This window comes from Erythrolamprus reginae, chromosome 3 (genome assembly GCF_031021105.1).
Source record: "Erythrolamprus reginae isolate rEryReg1 chromosome 3, rEryReg1.hap1, whole genome shotgun sequence".
Taxonomy (NCBI): Eukaryota; Metazoa; Chordata; class Lepidosauria; order Squamata; family Dipsadidae; genus Erythrolamprus; species Erythrolamprus reginae.
The window spans coordinates 224251244-224270908 of record NC_091952.1 but is presented as its reverse complement, the minus strand read 5'-3'; the positions used below and the strand labels follow the sequence as shown (position 1 = coordinate 224270908).

Here is a 19665-nt window from a genome sequence, read left to right as displayed (position 1 = left end):
GAGAGCATCTGTGAAGGAGGGAAAAGGCGTTGAAAAGCGTTGAGGCGCCACAGTCGAGGGTTGGGGAGGGCAGCGAGCTATCGCGCCTCCTCTCAGCAAAGTGCCTCAGGGATTTCTCCTTGGGAGTGAACTGCACTCACTCTGAGGCTCTTTACCAAATGTGCCCTTTAAAAATATCGTCAACCTCAGCATCCTTTCTCGGATGCTTCTCTCTAACTACAGTGCGCCCAGTGGCGAAAAAAAAAACCACGAAAAAAGGGAAACGAAGCTCCACCATTATGCTTGTTTCCTCTTCTTAGCCAGCCAGCCCAACAAACCTGGGCTTCGTCAGAACAACCGCGGAAACGGAGGGACTTCGTTTCTCTCATTGCAGCGCAGTTTTTGAATTCAGACTTTTAAAATGACCAAAGCTGTTAGTAATAAAAACAGTTAGGAAAATAATCATACTGTATTTTGGGCTTTTTAATTGGGTTTGATTGTTGTGCTCCTACTTAAAGGAAATTTAGTAAAAGTTGTTTTCGGTTAAAACCAGGTGTTCCATCTCCTTATTCCACTTGCACACTACCTGTTTGCATCGTAATATTTTTCAGTTGTCTCTCAAAGGAATTGAAACTTTTTCCAATGATAATTTAAGAACCGTTAAGTGTATTTAATATTTTTGTCCAAATTGCATTTTTTTAAAAAAAAGCTTGTTCTGCGTTTCTCAAAATGGGACTATCCCAAGTGTATTATTTGGTTAAGGAAATGAGGATAAAATTTCCTTTCCATTTCCTTAAGCGAACATGAATAGCAGAGTTTACTGCTGGAAATATAATTGCTTTGGGGGCAAATCAAAGTCTAGCCAGTTCCAAAACGCTTGAATCATCCCACATTTCAGTACACTTTAAATTCATGCTCAATGCAGCACATTGTTTCAAATTATACACTTGAAATGGTTCAATACCTAATGTTTTGCATACTTTATATTTGAGATTATATATTATATTTCACTGAATGAAAGGTAATTATTTTAAATACTGTAACTTTGGATGATCTTAGTTTTGACATACCAGTATTTTATCTGAGCACAAATAAAAATAAGCTGGGCTTACTGCAAAAATTATTCAACATTTCATTAACAAAAATCGTTGACTCCTAGGTTTATTTAATCCAATATAAGAAATGATAGAGCTTCTATCTGTTCTTGGGGTTGTGACCTTTTCAGATGATGTTAAATTGTAATTCAATTTAACATATACATCATAATTATAGTAGTTTGGATCTGCTGATATATTTTTCCATTCTATTATGCTATACTGTAATCTGGGAAGTGTTATAATTAAAGTTTTAAATTGTTAGTTTTGTTTACTGAGTTTGTATATTTGAAAATTTTCATGCTGTATGCTATGATTTTGGAAAATTAAGTATCCAATACCTAATATGTTATGCCTATTTGTCTACTTTTATCAGACTATATTTAGAATGATAAAATAAATCATGTGAATTTAAGTCCTCATCTAGTGACAAAATGTTCCACTATATATTATAATACGGTTTATCTTTTCTTCTAAAAATCTCTTCTGTGTTTAATTTCCTGGCACATGTGCAAAAGGATTATTAGCTTTAGAATCTGATTGTGTCTTTCCTAATGCTTTAAACAAACAGCAACATTTTAGTTTGCCATGCAAATTCCTGTCAGTTATGCTGTGTTCAGTAAATTCCTCTGTGTTAATGTTTATATCTCAATGAATGCAAAAGACAAAGCAATAGGAGTTAAAGTATTAATGTTTGTGGAAACATTTCAAAAGTATATAAAAAACATGAATCTGATCTACTGTTAGTGTTCAATTAAATATACAGTCCATTCTTTATCATTCATGCTAGCGTAATGTTTTTTTAAACTAACTCAATTAACTATAAGCTGCCCAGAATCATGCTCTTCTGAAATGGGTGCCATGCAAATACAATAATTTAAAAAAATAAAAACACAAAAATCTATTGTACTTTAAATTATTATTTTTAGTTAAAGGAATTCATTTCAATCCATAACTTGTTTCATTTTTTTTTAAAAGAACAGAATTTCAAATGAATGTACCTTTAAAAATGCTTATTTTTTGTTGTTTCCTATTGCAATAAAATGAATTGGATTTCCTTTAAAAAATATTTTAAATTACATATGCCACTTGCTGTATCTTGTGCTGCAGCAGAAAACTGTAATACAGCTGGGACATTAGGATAATTAAATATATAATAATACTTTGACAGACTTCTGTAATTTTTACCATTTTGAATTGAACAGATCAGCCTTCAGGCTAAATATTACATTTGGACAATTTTCTCAACAATAAAAGCTCAGCAACACAAATGCTATCAAAGGGATGGCGGGTCATGCTCTGTAAGCTAATGGCATATTTGTCTTATGGCAAAATTGTTTTATTTAACTGTTATTGTTTAAAAAGTAGCTGAACCAGTCGCCCTTGACATGTAACAGTCTGGACTGAAAGTAGAATTGAGCACCCTCATTCTATAAACAAATTCCTTCCACCACAGATGAGACATTTTCTAGCTTCATCCATGGCTGCCTTCATTCAATAACAATATAAAGATCAAACAATTGTTGGGATTATTTGGATTGGAGCAGTTGGGGAAGGAGGTTTTGATACTTGGTCATTGTTCCAGTTTCCCATCAATTGATTTCTGATTAACTCTTCACTTTACATAACCCTGTAAGGCTCTTTTTGTCCTGTTGAGAAGCAAAATTATGGACTTAATTAAACTACCAATCTTGCAACCCAACTGGTTCCTGCACACCACAGTTGAAATCTTATTTATTTGTTTGTTTGTCTGTCTGTCTGTCTGTCTGTCTGTCTGTCTGTCTGTCTGTCTGTCTGTCTATCTATATCTTGTATGCCGCTAATCTAGGTGCCAATTTGGCACTCTCCATCTCTCTCTATATATACACACATAAGCACACACACAGATAAAATATAAAATAAAAATCTAATATAAGTAATAATTATAGATGGGTAGTTATTTCACCCTGTTCTTTCTCTACAAAACCTGTTTAGTGCAGTCAGAATACATGGTGGTATATACTTACACATTTTGGGGTCTTTGATGCTCTCTGTGCTTGGTTATTTTTCTGCAGACATTTCATTACAATTAGGTAACTTAATCAGTGCTGAAAGGGAGTGGGTTTGCTCTCATATACTAAGATCTCTGCCTTGAGGGTATACAGAGTGCATTCCAAAAGTAATGCACTTTTTTTTAAAAAAAAGTAATTGATTGAACAGATTTGCACAGACACTTCAAATTCTTCAGAGTACTGTCCTTGGGCCTCTACACATTTTTCCAGTGACTCTGCCATGACTGGTACGCGCCCTGGAAGGCATCTTCGGGGACCTTTCGCAAGGTCTTCATCATGGCTAATTGGATCTCTTCTATGGACGAAAAACAGGTTCCTTTCTGGGCTGCTTTAAACCGAGGGAACAAAAAGAAGTCTGCTGGGGTGATGTCAGGGGGTGGAGCAGCATTGGCACCTAGTATTTGGCCAGGAACTTGCGGACTCATAGTGCGTTGTGGCAAGACGCATTGTCGTGATGGAGTTGCTAGGTAGCGGAAATGTCTTTTCTCATCCTGATGACCCTTTTTTGGAGTCTTTGCAGCACATCCATGTAGTAGGCAGCGCTAACTGTCTGTCCTTGAGGAACAAACTCCTTATGGACCACTCCTTTACTGTTGAAAAAGACAATGAGCATTGTTTTCACTTTTGATTTGCTCATTCTTGCCTTTTTGGACTTGGGGGACTGGTCAGTGTGCCACTCAGAGCTTTGGTGTTTTGTTTCTGGGTCGTATTCAAAAACCCAGGTTTCATCCCCAGTGATGACGTTGTCCAAACAATCGGGTTCAATATCTATACGTTGCAAAGGTTCACTTGAAATTTCCATTCCATTTTTTTTCGTGACACAGTCAGCTCACAGAGGTTTACAACAACTGACGTCCTTTCACTTCCATAGCTTGGAGAGCACTGAGACCGGTTTCGTGGCAAAGCTTAGCGTCCCCCCCCACACCTACTCCAAGTGCTTCAGTCTCACTCCCACCAATAGGAGCAGCGCTGGAAATTCAGTTGCATTACTTTTGGAATGCACCCTGTATACCTGTTGATTGGATAGGGACTTGATCCTGGTTCTTTCCCTTAAACATTACTATCTAGTGGGACATAGGAAGGGCATCTTTTCTATAGCTGCCCCCGCTCAAGCTATTTCTAATTTTACCCTTATGGCAATATTCCTCTGGGGTTGACATAGCCCAAAATTACCAAATCTAAATTTTAATCTGGGTCTTAATAGTCATATCCAACACTAGAACAAATTAACCCAAAGGGGATACATTTCCATTTTGAATATAACAGGAATCAGATTTATACAGATATACTTATGCACAAAAACAATGATCTAGCAGAGTAGTAATCAGTTACATTATTGTGCAAATACACACAGACATTTGTTCATAAACCTTTTCTGAAATCTCTTTTTTTGCAATAAAATAGCTTTTCCCTTCCATCGTATAATGTGTGACAAGTTTTTTTATCATAGGACCATTCTATACATGGTTTTATCTGCCAATTTTAAGTCCAGCACAATGTGAAATTTTATAAATTAGCATATGTTGAACAAACATCCCTGTATAAATTTCAGATGCAAAATTTTATAGGGAATCTCTTGGATTAAATTCATTTTAGTTCCGTTCCAGAAAAAGCTTTATACATTCATAAATTCTGCAAATTATGATTCTGCAGTTATGTATACATTGGCACACAAAGTAGTTATTTAAAACTCAGGTTTATTTAAAACTGAATTAAGTTTGACAGTCATCTATCAATACAGCATGCAGTTTTAAAAAATATATAAAACATTTGGACTCAATGAAAATAAAAATGTTGATTGAAGCATACAGTATTTTACAATATTACAGACAATTGAAGATTTAGAATAAAATATGATAATGTGGCATACATAGTTCTCACTGACAGCTTAGTACTGGTGTCATAACTGTTATTTACAGAATCACTAATAGAACTCCTGATACGTCAACAGCTCTCATTCCTCTTCTGAAGATGCTGCTGACAGCAAGGTTCTGTACTAATTATTATTTTTTTCATAATACATTAAACTCCCAGGAGAAAAGGCACACTGTGGTATAACAGTGACAATAACATTTGATGTTTCAATATTGAGCCTAAACATTAGGCACCAGTACAAAGACATACAGTGTCTCCACTGATACCCTTCATGGATTTGACTCAGTGACATAAGATGAACTCCACTGATACAGACTAATTATATTCATCCACCAAATAATTTGGACACCTTCCACTCATAAAAGAGAATGCCTTTGAGTTTTCAAGGATGAACCTGAAATTTGATATCTTTAATTTGTCTTCCTGCCATTATTTTATTATTATTTATTTATTATTTTATTAGATTTGTATGCCGCCCCTCTCTGCAGACTTTTAACTTTTCCTTCCTATTTGGTTGGTATCAATGTCATTTTTCTGGGAAACTCTAAATCCCTAGTGTTTGCTTTGATACAATAGACTGCTTATTTTAAAAAATAACAATTCATGTTATACATATTATATGGGAATATGAAGAAATCTCTCAAATTGATAACAATGAAAAGGTGGATAAAGTAAAATAGTCTTGGGGAGGGGGATACAGCAAAATGTTTTATAGTACAGTCATACATTTCTTGGTTTGTTCTACAGCACAAATGAGCATTTCCAGCTGTTTGGAAGTTTAAAGTGTAGTAATTGTCCAAAATAGTCTACTTTGCTTTGATTTCCAGTGTCTCTGCTTCAAGGTCCATGTCTGTCAGACAGCAATAGAATAGTTTCTGAACATACTGTGTAGTGGTAGCTGCAAGATTAAAAAAATAAAGTCACCATATTAGAAAAATGATAATTACATCAGCAGCATTACCAGAATTTCCTATGATGTAAAAGTCTTAATTGTCATGTCAACCCTGCTTTTTATAACAAATTGGTTACTGACATTTGTTATGGGATACAAAAAAATTTGGAAGTTAAGGGAGAGATAGAATGAGGAAGGTTGCACTATATTTTTTTAAAAAAACAGGGCACGTTTAAGACAACAGATGAAGACCAAAATTTAATTTTATTCAATCTAATTTACATTAAATTTTAGCTTAGATTAAGTTAACCAAATACAGTTGAAAAAAAATTATTCCCAGTTTTCTTTTCTTCTGTCTCATTAAAAGTTATAATTTAAAGGAACTATTCTGAGCAACTGTGTGCAAGGTTTTGTGAGGAAAGATGTATATGTGGTTCTAGGATCTTGGATGGTTGACTCCCTTATAGAATAGAACAGAATAGAATAGAATTTTTATTGGCCAAGTGTGATTGGACACACAAGGAATTTGTCTTGGTGCATATGCTTTCAGCGTACATAAAATAAAATGTACATTTGTCAAGAATCATGTGGTACAACACTTAATGATTGTCATAGGGGTCAAATAAGCAATGAAGAAGCAATATTAATAAAAATCTTAGGATATAAGCAACAAGTTACAGTCATACAGTCAACATGGGAGGAAATGGGTGAAAGGAATGATGAGAAAAACTAGTAGAATAGAAATGCAGATTTAGTAGAAAGTCTGACAGTGTTGAGGGAATTATTTGTTTAGTAGAGTGATGGTGTTCGGGAAAAAACTTGTGTCTAGTTGTCTTGGTGTGCAGTGCTCTGTAGCTACGTTTTGAGGGTAGGAGTTGAAACAATTTGTGTCCAGGATGTGAGGGGTCAGTAAATATTTTCCCCGCCCTCTTTATGCCGAGATGTGACAAAAAGTAAAGCTATTGTATCCCAACCTGAAGAAGATTCTTGGATGAGAAGTGAAATGTTTTCCAGGAAAAACCTAAGTATTCAAGTTGACTTTTAAAAAGCACTTTTGACAGAACCATGACCTGGATGATTGAGAATCTCCATAGACATAAAGCTATTATGACAGACAGTCAAAACATATGGATTTCGACTGCATAGTTATGGTTGCCATTTTGACTATTTTGCTTTCTAAAAGAGATACCACTATCATTAGATGAATAAGAATTAAAATAAATACAAGTTACAGTGATCCCCGATTATCGCGAGGGTTCCGTTCCAAGACCCCTCGCGATAATCGATAACTCGCGATGTAGCGGCACGGAAGTAAAAACACCATCTGCGCATGCGCGTCCTGTTTTCCATGGCCGCACATGCGCAGATGGTGGAGTTTGCGTGTGGGCGGCGGGGAAGACCCCTTCGGCCGCCCAACAGCTGATCTGCTCCGCAGCGCGGCAGCAGCGAGGAGCCGAAGATGGGGTTTCCCTGTTGCCCAGGCAAAGGGGAAACCCCAAGATCGCTTGCCGCTTGCCCATTCGCCCGCCCGCCCGGCTGCTTGCTTGCAGCACGGCAGCAGCGAGGAGCCGAAGATGGGGTTTCCCCGTTGCCCAGGCAAAGGGGAAACCCCAAGATTGCTTGCCGCTTGCCCGTTCGCCCGCCCGCCCGGCTGCTTGCTTGCAGCGCGGCAGCAGCGAGGAGCCGAAGATGGGGTTTCCCCGTTGCCCAGGCAAAGGGGAAACCCCAAGATCGCTTGCCGCTTGCCCGTTCGCCCGCCCCGCCCGGCTGCTCGCTTGCAGCGTGGCAGCAGCGAGGAGCCGAAGATGGGGTTTCCCCATTGCCCAGGCAAAGGGGAAACCCCAAGATCGCTTGCCGCTTGCTCGTTCGCCCGCCCGGCTGCTCGCTTGCCGCTCGTTTGCAGCGCGGCAGCAGCGAGGAGCTGAAGATGGGGTTTCCCCGTTGCCCAGGCAATGGGGAAACCCCATCTTCGGCTCCTCGCTGCTGCTGCGCTGCCGAGCAGATCAGCTGGTGGGCGGCCGAAAGAACCTTCCCTGGGTGCCGCCCGCCGCTCGAGAGCAAGAGGGGGAGAGATAGAGAAAGAGAGAGAAGGAAAGAAAGAGATGAGAGAGGGAGGAAGAGAGTGTGAGAGAGGAAGAAGCAAGATAGAGAAAGAGAGAGAAAGAAAGATGAGAAAGGAAGGGAGTGACGTCATCGGGTGGAAAAATCGCGATATAGCGATTCGCAATGATCGGGATCGCGAAACTCGGGGGATCACTGTAATAGCTTGTGATTTGATCCACGTTAAGATTACTCCATTCATTCCTTTAATCTTTAATATACCTTGTTTCTCTGAAAATAAGACCGTGTTTTATATTTTTTGAACCCTAAAATAAGCGCTTGATTTGCCATGCACTCAAAAGCCATTTGGGTTTATTATCAGGGGATGTCTTATTTTGGGGGAAACAGGGTAGCATATGGATGATATAATTTTTCCAAAATTGTAATTAAACTATATAGTTTCTCACCAGAAAGCCAACGAAGATACCGAGGTCTTTTTTCTACTGGTAAATAAACTCCCAAATAGTAAGCAGGAATCCCAGAGAGTGCAATGCCAATTCCAATAATAGAATTGATTGTATCACTATAAAGAGGCACTATAACAAGGAAAACTGTGCATATGCAATATACAATGGGAAAGAAGAGACTGAGCTGAAAATTAAAAAAAAGATAATTCCAAATTAAAGTAAGTACTTCTGAAAAATGTTCTCATTAGCACAACTCTCACAATTTCAAGTAAACTTTTCTATAATTGTGTTTCGTACCCCAGAAGAAAATAATTATACCCATGACAAAGAATATTTCTTAGTGCATAATTTGAAATTTCTGTAAACAACAGTAGCAAGAACAATCTGGTTTTCACTTTAACCCAGAAGCCCATCAAACAGGTAAAAAGTAGATATCAGAATATTTTGTTTGCATTTCAAATTAAATGGCTCCTAATTGGGTTACCACATCAGAACTAGGTAAGACTACCTAACACTTAAAACATTCAAAAAATGCCAATTCTTTGTTGCCACCCAGTGAATGTATACTGTTTGCAGCCTGGATTCCCCCCACCCCGCTAAGCAAAAAGTCTGTGGTATCATAAATGGAATTCTTTACAGCGTTAATATAAAAATTAGAATTATATACTAATGGTTACAATTTTAAGCTTTGATTTTCTTATGTACTTACTTTAATGGGCCTTGGTCTATCTGGCTGAATATGCCTTAAATATATTAATCCTGCAATAGATAGTCCGACAAAGAACCAATAGCTGAAACAGTAGTAGTTTATCAGGAGGAAGACATCTTCCACAAGGAGATAAACCAAAGTCATTAAACCCTATCAGGAGATCAAAGAGAAAAAATGAAGTGTAAAGATGGAAGGGAAAAATAAATGTATGCTCTAAATCAGTGTTTTTAATTTTCAGCAACCAAATTCTCAAGTTTAAGATTTGTGGACTTCAACTTCCAGTATGCCCCAGCCTCCTTTAAATGATACTTTAATCCAGTGGTTCTCCAATGCACTTGCAAGGAGAGTCCAGGATAGGATGGGTAATTCTTCAGTCTGATTGGTAGGGACTGAGTTTAATTTAAATATTAGGCAGGTGCCGCCCCCCTTAGCCCTCCAGTCTAAAAAACTCAGTCGCAGTAAAGGGACTCTGAGTTTTTGGCTCTGCCAACAGGGTTTGGTTTGAGTACTTATTAATTGTGTAGTAATTAATTATTAAATTAATTATTAAATTATGTTAATAATTTAAATTAAATATTGTTGAAAAATTTGAACATAAATTTTAACTTGCCTTGTTTTTTTCCTATCCTTTCTCCACAGGTGCAGCTGGGGGTTTCTCCTCAGGCAGCCCTGGGTTTCAGACCTCCAGTGGGTCTAATCCAGAGGACTGCAGCTCCTCCTTTCTGGGAACCCATACAGGTGCCTGTCTGTTGGGTCAGGAGTGAGCGCCCGGGGAAACTACCTCCGAGGTAGACTCCGGAGGAGAGGAGTAGGTTGCCGCCGCGGGGGGGTCCGCCCTTCCCCGTGGCGAAAATACCAGGGGCCAGGACGCCAGGGGTCCTCAATAGGCCCGGAGAAGACATCCGCCCCCCCCCCCGTCGCCCCCGTATGGAAGCGATTTGGCGCGGAGTCCAGCTCGACGAGCCCAGGAGAGGCGGGAAACTGGCAAGCTTTCCAGCCGCCTCTGTGAGACTCCGGCGGCCATTTTTAAGGAGGTTTGCGCGCCAAGAGCTTGGGGCGTTGCTACGGCAACCGGCGGCGGCCATTTTTTTGCTGTCAAAGTTTGACAGCAAGGCGGGGCTGGCCGGCAGTTTCGGCGCGCGAAGCTCCTGCAGCTAGAATCTGCCCTGGCGACACGCAGGCGCAGAGGAAGCTAGTAGCTGTCAGTTTGTGCTTCGTGGAGAGAGCAGTCACGGATTTTTGTCGGATTTGCTCTAACGGTACAGGCAATCTCCATTGATTGACAGCATGGCAGATCAGGCAAGCCAGCTGGTGGAGGAGTCCTCTGCAGGACCTAGCACTCCAAAAGAGAGGCCCCAGAAGGCCAAAACTTCTCAGGGGGCCTCCCTGAAGGAAGCTGAGAAGCGCATCCGGGCGCTGGAGAGGCAGTTGGAGGCTTCTCAGAAGGTACAGGGCCCGGTTCCTTCTACCACTCAGCCCACACCTTTGATGGCCTCCCCCATGTTCCACCCGGGGTTGGTAGGCACAGCCACGGAGAGGGATTGGTCTCCAGAAAGGGTGAGGCTGACAACACCCACACCCAGGGCTGAGAGACTATGTGCAGTAGGCCCTGCTGCTTATCCGGCCTTTCCACCAGCCCAGTGTGGACAGACAGCTACCTTCACTCCTACTTCTGCAGGCCTGCGCAACTCCAATGAGGCCTGGCAGAGTATGCCACAGACTTTGCAGGACCTTATTGCCACCGCCTATACCCAAGGGGTGGCTGTGGGTGCCCAGCAACACCAGCAAGCTCCAGTGGGACTCCCTCAACTGAGGTCTCGAGACCCCTGGACTGCCCCAACCGCCTGTTCCTTGGAGGGCTCGATGGAGGAAGAGCGGTCATCTAGAGACAATTTCAGTGGGGCTGAAGATGAACTGTCTGGAGATGAGCAGCCCCCTGAACCGCCCATCTTTCCTGGTCTCTTCAAGTCATCACTCTTCCAGGTCCTATTGAATAAAGCTAAGTTGACCATTGATCAGGCGGGCGAGGGTGACCAGGCAGCGACGGCTGAGGCGGCTCAACCTGCTGGGGGCCTGTTTGTTTTCCCCAAGCAGGAAACAGTTCACATTCCGTCTTCCCACCTGTTCAGGGAGACCATCCAACGCCCGTGGGAGAACCCGGCTACTGCCCAGGGACCGTCTAATCTTGATCGCAGGTTCTACACATTTGATCAGGCCATGGAGGACCTGCTGGAATTCCCTGTTGTGGATAAACCAGTGACGAGCCTGGTGTCTAATGCCCTAGTTCCCTCAGAGTCGCAGGAGGGTCTCAAGGCAGAGGACAAGAGGGCGGAAAATGTGGTACGCAGAACGCACCAGATGTCTGCCTGGGCTCTTCGGGCCGCATCGGCGGCTTCGTTCTTCAACAGGGCCACGATTCTCTGGATCCAAGAGCTACAATCCAGGGTGGATCCGGAGGACAGCAGACTCAGACAAGACCTCAACAAGCTCCTGGCGGCCACGGAGTTTTCGGCGGACGCCACGATCAACGCCGCCAAATTTGCTTCCCGCGCAATGGCCTCCTCGGTCTCCTCCCGTAGGCTCATTTGGCTCAGGAGCTGGCAGGCGGACGTTAAGTCCAAATGGAGCCTGGCATCTGCCCCATTCAAGGGCAAGAAGCTGTTCGGGGAGGTCCTGGACGATGTCCTCATTGAGGATAAAGATAAGAAAAAGGTCATGCCAAGGTCCAGCAGGAAACAGGATAGAAGGTTCACTCCCTATCAACGGAGGCAGCCCTTTCGGTCCGAGCCCTCCTCGACGGGCACACAGGCGTCGAGGCCTTATTTTCAGGGCAGCTTTAGCCAGGGATCCTTTCGAGCAGACAGATCCTTCCAGGCAGACCGGAATAGAGCATACCAGGGCCGCCGCCCCTTTAGAGGAGGCAACAGAGGCTTTCGGAAGGCGAAGTGACTCCCAGGACAGCAGTTGTTTGGGCGGCAGGCTGATGGCTTTCCGTGGTACTTGGGAGACTACGTCCTCAGACACCTGGGCGGTTTCCACAGTTGCACAGGGCCTGAGAATAGAATTCTTCTGCCCTCCTCCTCACAGATTTCTCCCGTGTCGGGTTCCCTCAGATGGGGAGAGAAGAAGACTCCTATTCAAAGAAGTCGAGCACTTACTGGACATTGGAGCTATAGAGGAGGTTCCCTTAACACAACAAGGCAGGGGCTTCTACTCGGCGATCTTTCTCATTCCCAAGTCGTCGGGGGGAGTGCGGCTGATTCTGAACCTCAGGCGCTTGAACCTCTATGTAAAATACAGGAGGTTCAGGATGCACTCTCTCCGGTCAATACTGGCAGCCATCCGCCACAGAGACTTGATGTCCTCCATAGACCTGAAGGAGGCGTATCTACATGTCCCAATATTTCCTCCTCACAGGCAATTCCTCAGATTCTGCATCGCCGGAGCACATTTCCAGTACAGGGCGATGCCCTTTGGCCTATCATCGGCCCCGAGAGCTTTTACAAAGTTGCTGGATGTCCTTACGGCGCATCTCAGATGTCAGTCGATACGTCTCATGGCGTATTTAGACGACATCGTAATTTTGTCCAGGACGAGGGATCGTGCACAAAAGGACCTACAATTGACCATACGGACTCTGGAAGACCACGGTTTTTCCATAAACTGGGACAAGAGCCACCTGACTCCCACTACTCGACTGGCCCACTTGGGGACGACGATAGATTCCGAACTGGGCGAGGTCTTCCTGTCACAGGACAGGCAATCCACAATCAGGAGGTTGGTGAGAGAACTAAGCCGCCAGCCGTACCCAAGTCTGCTATTCCTATCCCAGCTCCTAGGGACGCTAGTGTCATGCATTGGCATACTGCCGTGGGCAAGGTTCCACCTTCGACCGTTACAGTGGTTCCTTCTCCCCTTTCAAAAGCAGAAATCGAGCCATTCTCGCAGGAGGGTTTTCCTCAATGCCAGGGTTCGCAGATCTCTCAGGTGGTGGGTGTCTCAGGCCTTGAGCAGCGGTTCCTCCTTTCTGGAAAAGGAATTCCTCACGGTAACGACCGATGCGAGCCTGCGGGGGTGGGGAGCTCATCTTTCCTCACAGATGGCTCAGGGCCTGTGGTCGCAGCAGGACCTTTGCAACGTCAACATAAACTTCTTGGAACTGAAGGCAGTGTCACTGGCCCTCCACAGCTTTGCTCACCTGGTGAGGGATCAGCACGTGTTGATTATGACCGACAACGTGGCCACGCGTTCCCACATCAACAGACAGGGGGGAACACGGTCAGGGAGGCTGATGGCAGAGACGGAGTCTCTTTTCAGGTGGGCAGAGGCCAATCTGGCATCGCTCTCAGCGGAACACATTTCTGGGGTGGAGAACGTTTGTGCAGACTGGCTCAGCAGACAGTCGCTAGATCCAGGGGAGTGGCAGCTGGAACCCGGGATCTTCCTGGAGATCACCAGAAGGTTTGGGGTGCCGGTTATGGATTTGTTTGCAACGTGTCTCAACTCCCAGCTTCCCCGCTTCTTCTCCCGATTTCCATCCCAGGGAGCGGAAGGAGTGGATGCTCTGCGCCTCAGATGGCCTCAGGGTCTTTTATATGCGTTTCCACCAATTTCCATAATTCCCAGAGTCATTCGGAAAGTATTACAGGAGCAGGCGGAGGTGCTGTTGCTAGCCCCCTTTTGGCCCCGTCGGATCTGGTTCGCAGACCTGATGCAACTTTCAATTGCTCCATCATGGCGGATCCCGGACCACCGAATCTCTCTCTTCCAGGGGACCATGGCACACCCGGAGCCTCAGTGGTGGCAGCTAACCGTGTGGCGCTTGAGCGGGAACGTCTGAGGAGTCAAGCTTTGCCAGACTCGGTTATTGAGACCATACAGGCTGCCCGTAGGCCTTCTACTAGGAGGATCTACCAGGCCACTTGGGAGGCCTTCTCTAAGTTCTGTGCACTACGACAGGTTGAGCCTCAGGTGGCTTCCCCACCTATGGTTCTGTCATACCTGCAGGCAGGTCTGGACAAGGGCCTCGCCCCGAATACTCTTCGTCGGCATGTGGCTGCTTTATCCAGCATCATTACATTGGACAGTCATCGCCCCTTGAGCAAACATCCATGGATAAGAGACTTCCTGAGAGGGGCGGCTAATCTTAGACCGCCAGTCATTCATCGCTTCCCGTCATGGGACCTGTCCTTGGTGCTTCATTCCATCACCGCACCTCCATTTGAACCTTTAAGACAGGTTTCTGTACGGCTGTTGACTCTTAAAACTGCCTTCCTGGTAGCCATTACGTCTGCCAGGAGGGTGTCAGAGATTTCGGCTTTATCTACAAGACCGGATTTATGTCGCTTTCACCCGGACAGAGTGGTCCTTAGATTAGACCCGGCTTTCCTACCTAAGGTGAATACCACTTTCCACAGGGCACAAGACATCGTGCTGCCGGACTTTTGTACACATGGAACTCACCCTTTAGAGTTGAGATGGCACAAACTGGACGTAAGGAGAGCACTTAAAATTTATATTCGCCGGACTCAGTCCTTTAGAGCTTCAGAAGCCTTGTTTGTATCCTTTTCATCTCGCTCTATGGGGTCCAGAGTTTCCTCCCAGACCATCAGCCGGTGGCTCCGTGACTGTATCTCGGAGGCTTACAGAGCTAGAGGTTCGCCTGTACCGCAGGGGATCACGGGGCACTCAACCCGCAGTGCCGCTACCTCGACTGCATGGAGGACACAGGCGTCTTTGGAGGACATTTGCCGGGCGGCCACTTGGGCTGCTCCCTCAACTTTTATAAAACATTATCGTATAGACTCCTATGCTTCATCAGAAGCAGCTTTTGGGAGGAGGGTCCTACAGGAGGTTTGTTCCTTTGCTGAGCCACTGGTCCAGCCTTCTCCCTCCCTCTAAGTTTTTTCTTGGGCATATCCCATCCTGGACTCTCCTTGCAAGTGCATTGGAGAAGGACCGTTGAACTTACCTGAACGGTCTTCTCGATGCACTGCAAGGAGAGTCCAGACCCACCCAGTTCTGGACCAGGGGCCATGTTATGGTTTAAGGTTCCTTTCTTTAAAGTTGTTGTGTTTTTTCATATGGTTCAATAAATGTGTTGGACTTTACTGCTCCTTCGTTTTAATTAGACTGGAGGGCTAAGGGGGGCGGCACCTGCCTAATATTTAAATTAAACTCAGTCCCTACCAATCAGACTGAAGAATTACCCATCCTATCCTGGACTCTCCTTGCAGTGCATCGAGAAGACCGTTCAGGTAAGTTCAACGGTCCTTCTCAACCTTTCTAATGCCGTGCGACGCCTTAATACAGTTCCTCATGTTGTAATGACTCCCAACCATAAGTCTAGCGCCAATTATCCCAACAGAATGTTAAGCTGATTGGCAGGAAGGTCAGAAGGACACCCCACTGTAAACGCCTGATTGGTTGAATTATAAAAATAAAAGCTTTAGTTCCTAACACCATGGGAAATTTGTCTTTTATTTATTTATTTATTTGTTTGTTTGTTTGTTTGTTTGTTTGTTTGTTTATTTATTTATTTATTTATTTATTTGATTTATATGCTGCCCCTCTGCGTAGACTCGGGGCGGCTCACAGCAATAATAAACAATATATAACAAATCTAATAATTTAAAAGACACTAAAAACCCCATTATTAAAAGCAAACATACATACAACCATACCATACTTAACTGTATAGGCCCAGGGGAGATGTTTCAGTTCCCCCGTGCCTGACGGCAAAGGTGGGTTTTAAGGAGTTTACGAAAGGCAAGGAGGGTGGGGGCAGTTCTAATCTCTGGGGGGAGCTGGTTCCAGAGGGTTGGGGCCGCCACAGAGAAGGCTCTTCCCCTGGGTCCCACCAAACGACATTGTTTAGTTGACGGGACCCGGAGAAGGCCAACTCTGTGGGACCTAATCGGTCACTGGGATTCGTGCGGCAGAAGGCGGTCCCGGAGATATTCTGGCCCGATGCCATGAAGGGCTTTATAGGTCATAACCAACAGTTTGAATTGTGACCGGAAACTGATTGGCAATCAATGCAGACTGTGGATTGTTGGTGTAATATAGGCATACCTAGGGAAGCCCATGACTGCTCTCGCAGCTGCATTCTGCAGGATCTGAAGTTTCCAAACACTTTTCAAAGATAGCCCCATGTAGAGAGCGTTACAGTAGTCGAACCTCAAGGTGATGAGGGCATGAGTGACTGTGAGCAGTGAGTCCCGGGCAAACGTCCTCCTCGCCACAGCTGAAAGATGGTTCTCTAATGTGAGCTGTGCATCAAGGAGGACGCCCATGGTCTTAGGCGACCTCTATGAAATGGTCATTTGACACCAAAGGGGTCCCAGCCCCCAGGTTGAGAACCACTGCTTTAATGACTGATTTGTCTCAACGGAGGCCTTACAGTTTCCCAATTTATTCTCTCTATTGCTAACTTTAACCAGATAAAGTGCACCATTTGGAGCACAATTGGAGGCTTCTTTCTTCTGCTAGTTGCACTTGAACTTGACAATGAAGGAAAATAAATGGTCCCAATTCCCAGCTAGCTGCTACAGCAGTGATGGCGAATCTTTTTTGGCTTGGGTAACAAAAGGGTGAACGTGTATGTGTGATAGCATGCATACGCATACTCGTAGACATAATGCAATGTCCCAATACATGTGCAAAAACCACATGCTGTCCCCCGTGCATGTGCACAATCCCTGTACTTCCCCTCCACACATTCACACAGGACTCACTGAAGCCTCTGGACTTTCATTAGTCCCATCGGGCCATTTTCCACTGGCCCCAGGGTTCAGGAAAGCCTCCTGAAGCCTGGGGAGAGCGAAAATGGCAAGAAAAGGCCGCACATTAGCTGGCCAGTGCATACATGGGTGCTGGAGCTGACACAGGACAATGCCTCGTATGCCCTCAAATATGGCTCGGTGTGCCACCTGTGGCATGTGTGCCATAGGGGCATCATCACTGTGCTATAGAGTTACATTTGGGAAGTTTCTTTTATTTTTGTTGTTGCTGATGGCTCTTGCTCTTATTTTTTATGAAATGGCCTGACAATAACTTGACCACAACCTTAAAGACATACCACTAAATCCAATCAGTCTTCAAAACAGACATTATTATTATTTATTAGATTTGTATGCCGCCGCTCTCCGAAGACTCGGGGCGGTTCACAACAGTAATAAAAACAATATAGTAGTGGAACAAATCTAATATTAAAAACATATAAAACCCTATCATTATTTTTTCTAAAAACCAACCAAACAGCACATTCATACCAAACATAAAACAAAGTATAAAAAAGCCTGGGGGAAAGGTGTCTCAGCTCCCCCATGCCTGGTGGCATAAGTGAGTCTTGAGTAGTTTACAAAAGACAGGGAGAATGGGGCAGTTCTAATCTCCGGGGGAAGTTGGTTCCAGAGGGCAGGTGCTGCCACAGAGAAGGCTCTTCTCCTGGGGCCCGCGAAACAACATTGTTTAGTTGACGGGACCCGGAGAAGGCCAACTCTGTGGGACCTTATCGGTTGCTGGGATTCGTGCGGTAGCAGGCGGTTCGGGAGGTACTCTGGTCCAATGCCATGTAGGGCTTTAAAGGTCATGACCAACACTTTTAATTGTGACCGGAAACTGATCGGCAGCGAAGGCAAGCCATGAACTGGGAACTCTTGTGACTGATTGAAAAAGGCCTATATATTCAGTTTGTGAAAATCAATAGCCTGCCTCAGTTCACATGAAATAAATATATCAACCTGGAATTCAAAATAAGCAAAACTTTCTTCTCTTAGGCTCTATCATTACTTACATTAAAAATAAGAGCAGGAACAGGGGTGAAACATTTTATATGAATTAAGCTCAGGCTATCCGGGAGATGTCCTTCTCTAGCTCCAACATAAAAAAGCCTATCAAAAGTGGGGGGAAAGTATTAATGTACAATAATATTGATGAAAATCATAGCATAACATAGATACTTCCTCTTCCTTCTCCTCCCCATTTAACATACCGTAATTTCTAATTTTAATTTTGTTCTTCAGATAATTCAAAGCAGAACTTCTTTACAACTTTTTGCAAAATGATTTAGACTGAATGAAAATGATTGATGCAAAGTTACCTTTTTTTAAAAAATTGACTACAGAGTTTCAAAACTGCCTCATTTTTATAGTCAAGATAGTTATACATCAGTGTTTTTCAACCAGTGTGCCGTGGCACACTAGTGTGCCGCGAGACATGGTCAGGTGTGCCGCGAAGAAGGAAGCTCAGGTTCTGGTCTCACAACTTTTTGCTGAGAGAGAAAGAGAGTGAGAGAAAGAGAGAGAGAAAGAAAGAAAGAGTGAGAGCGAGAGAGAAAGCAAGAGAGAAAGAAAAGAGAGAAAGAGAGAGAAAGCAAGAGTGAGAGAGAAAGAAGGCAAGAGAGAGAGAGAGAAAGAAAGCAAGAGAGAGAGAAAAGAGGAAGGGAGAGAGAGAGAGAGAGAAATGAGAAAAAAGGGGAGAAAAAAAGAGAAAGGAGAAAATGATTGAGACAGAGAATGAGAGGAAAGAGAGAGAAACAAGAGAGAGAGAGAGAGAGAAGTGACTCTTGATTTAAAGCATATGATAAAAAGCACCCAAAAAATAAGAGAGAAAACCCCCCAGCCCTCACCTGTTTTTGGAAATGGTTCAAGGGTATGTATACACACACACACACACACACACACAAGAGGGGGAGGAGACAGGGATGGAAAAAGAGAGGAGAGTATCTTAGAGTGTCCTTTTGTGTCCTTTTGGTTGGTGGTGTGCCCCAGGATTTTGTAAATGTGAAAAATGTGCCACGGCTCAAAAAAGGTTGAAAATCACTGTTATACATTATGTAGAAGAGTGAGATCCTACGGGAAACATTGCCACTTAATATAAAATTTACCACTTAATTAACCATTAACCACTTAATATAAAATCGGTGCATAATACAAATTTCTGAACAACTCCTCCACTCTTTAAAATACAGTTTGTGACTTCCAAGAAAAAAAATGGCACAGCTCTGTTAAAAGTGGAGCTGACCACTGTGGTGGAATGAAGAAGCAGGAAGGAGACTGACTCTTTGTCTGGGGAATTCTGGGATTTTAAGTCCTCCAGGCTTAAAGTTGCCGAGATTGGAGACCCCTGCCCCAGAACAATTGCTGCTTGTGAAGAAATTGCAGGATACAAAGGACTTGCTCAAACCACAGTTGGTGTCTTCAAAGGGACACTAAGTTTGGATACTTCCTTTTTAAATCATTTTCAGAAAACGCTTGTTAATTGCTTTTCAGCTATTAGGAACAGTTGGATAACAGGTTTTATAATACCAGGCAAATTTCATTCAATTCTTAGCAAAATAAAATTTAAATGCAAATTTAAAAACCTATTTGTTTTGTTTTGGAATAAATAGCAAAAGGATGATTAAAACCTTGATTTTGGAAAATTACAAATCGACTAAGGGTCTGGTTAATTTGAAATAAGATTTTGGAATTAATTATAAGTAGCCTGGTTATTCTTTTAAAGACAGGATTTCAAAGAGACTTTAAAAGTTGGACACTAGAGGGAACCAGAAGGA

General features: G+C 43.6%; 1 protein-coding gene across 2 annotated transcripts in view; it reads right to left on the bottom strand.

Annotated features, from left to right (window-relative positions):
* Positions 1-4801: 4801 nt before the first annotated feature.
* LOC139165090 (Y+L amino acid transporter 2-like) overlaps positions 4802-19665 on the bottom strand; it is a 48546-nt gene continuing 33682 nt past the window's right edge. For both annotated transcript variants that reach the window (XM_070748022.1, XM_070748023.1), the window contains exons 7-10: positions 17905-18001; positions 9108-9257; positions 8399-8582; positions 4802-5897 (exon numbers count right to left, since the gene is read on the bottom strand). In XM_070748022.1, the coding sequence (XP_070604123.1) occupies positions 5806-5897; positions 8399-8582; positions 9108-9257; positions 17905-18001 (523 nt within the window). In that variant the 3' untranslated portion in view covers positions 4802-5805. The remainder of the gene's footprint in view (positions 5898-8398; positions 8583-9107; positions 9258-17904; positions 18002-19665) is intronic.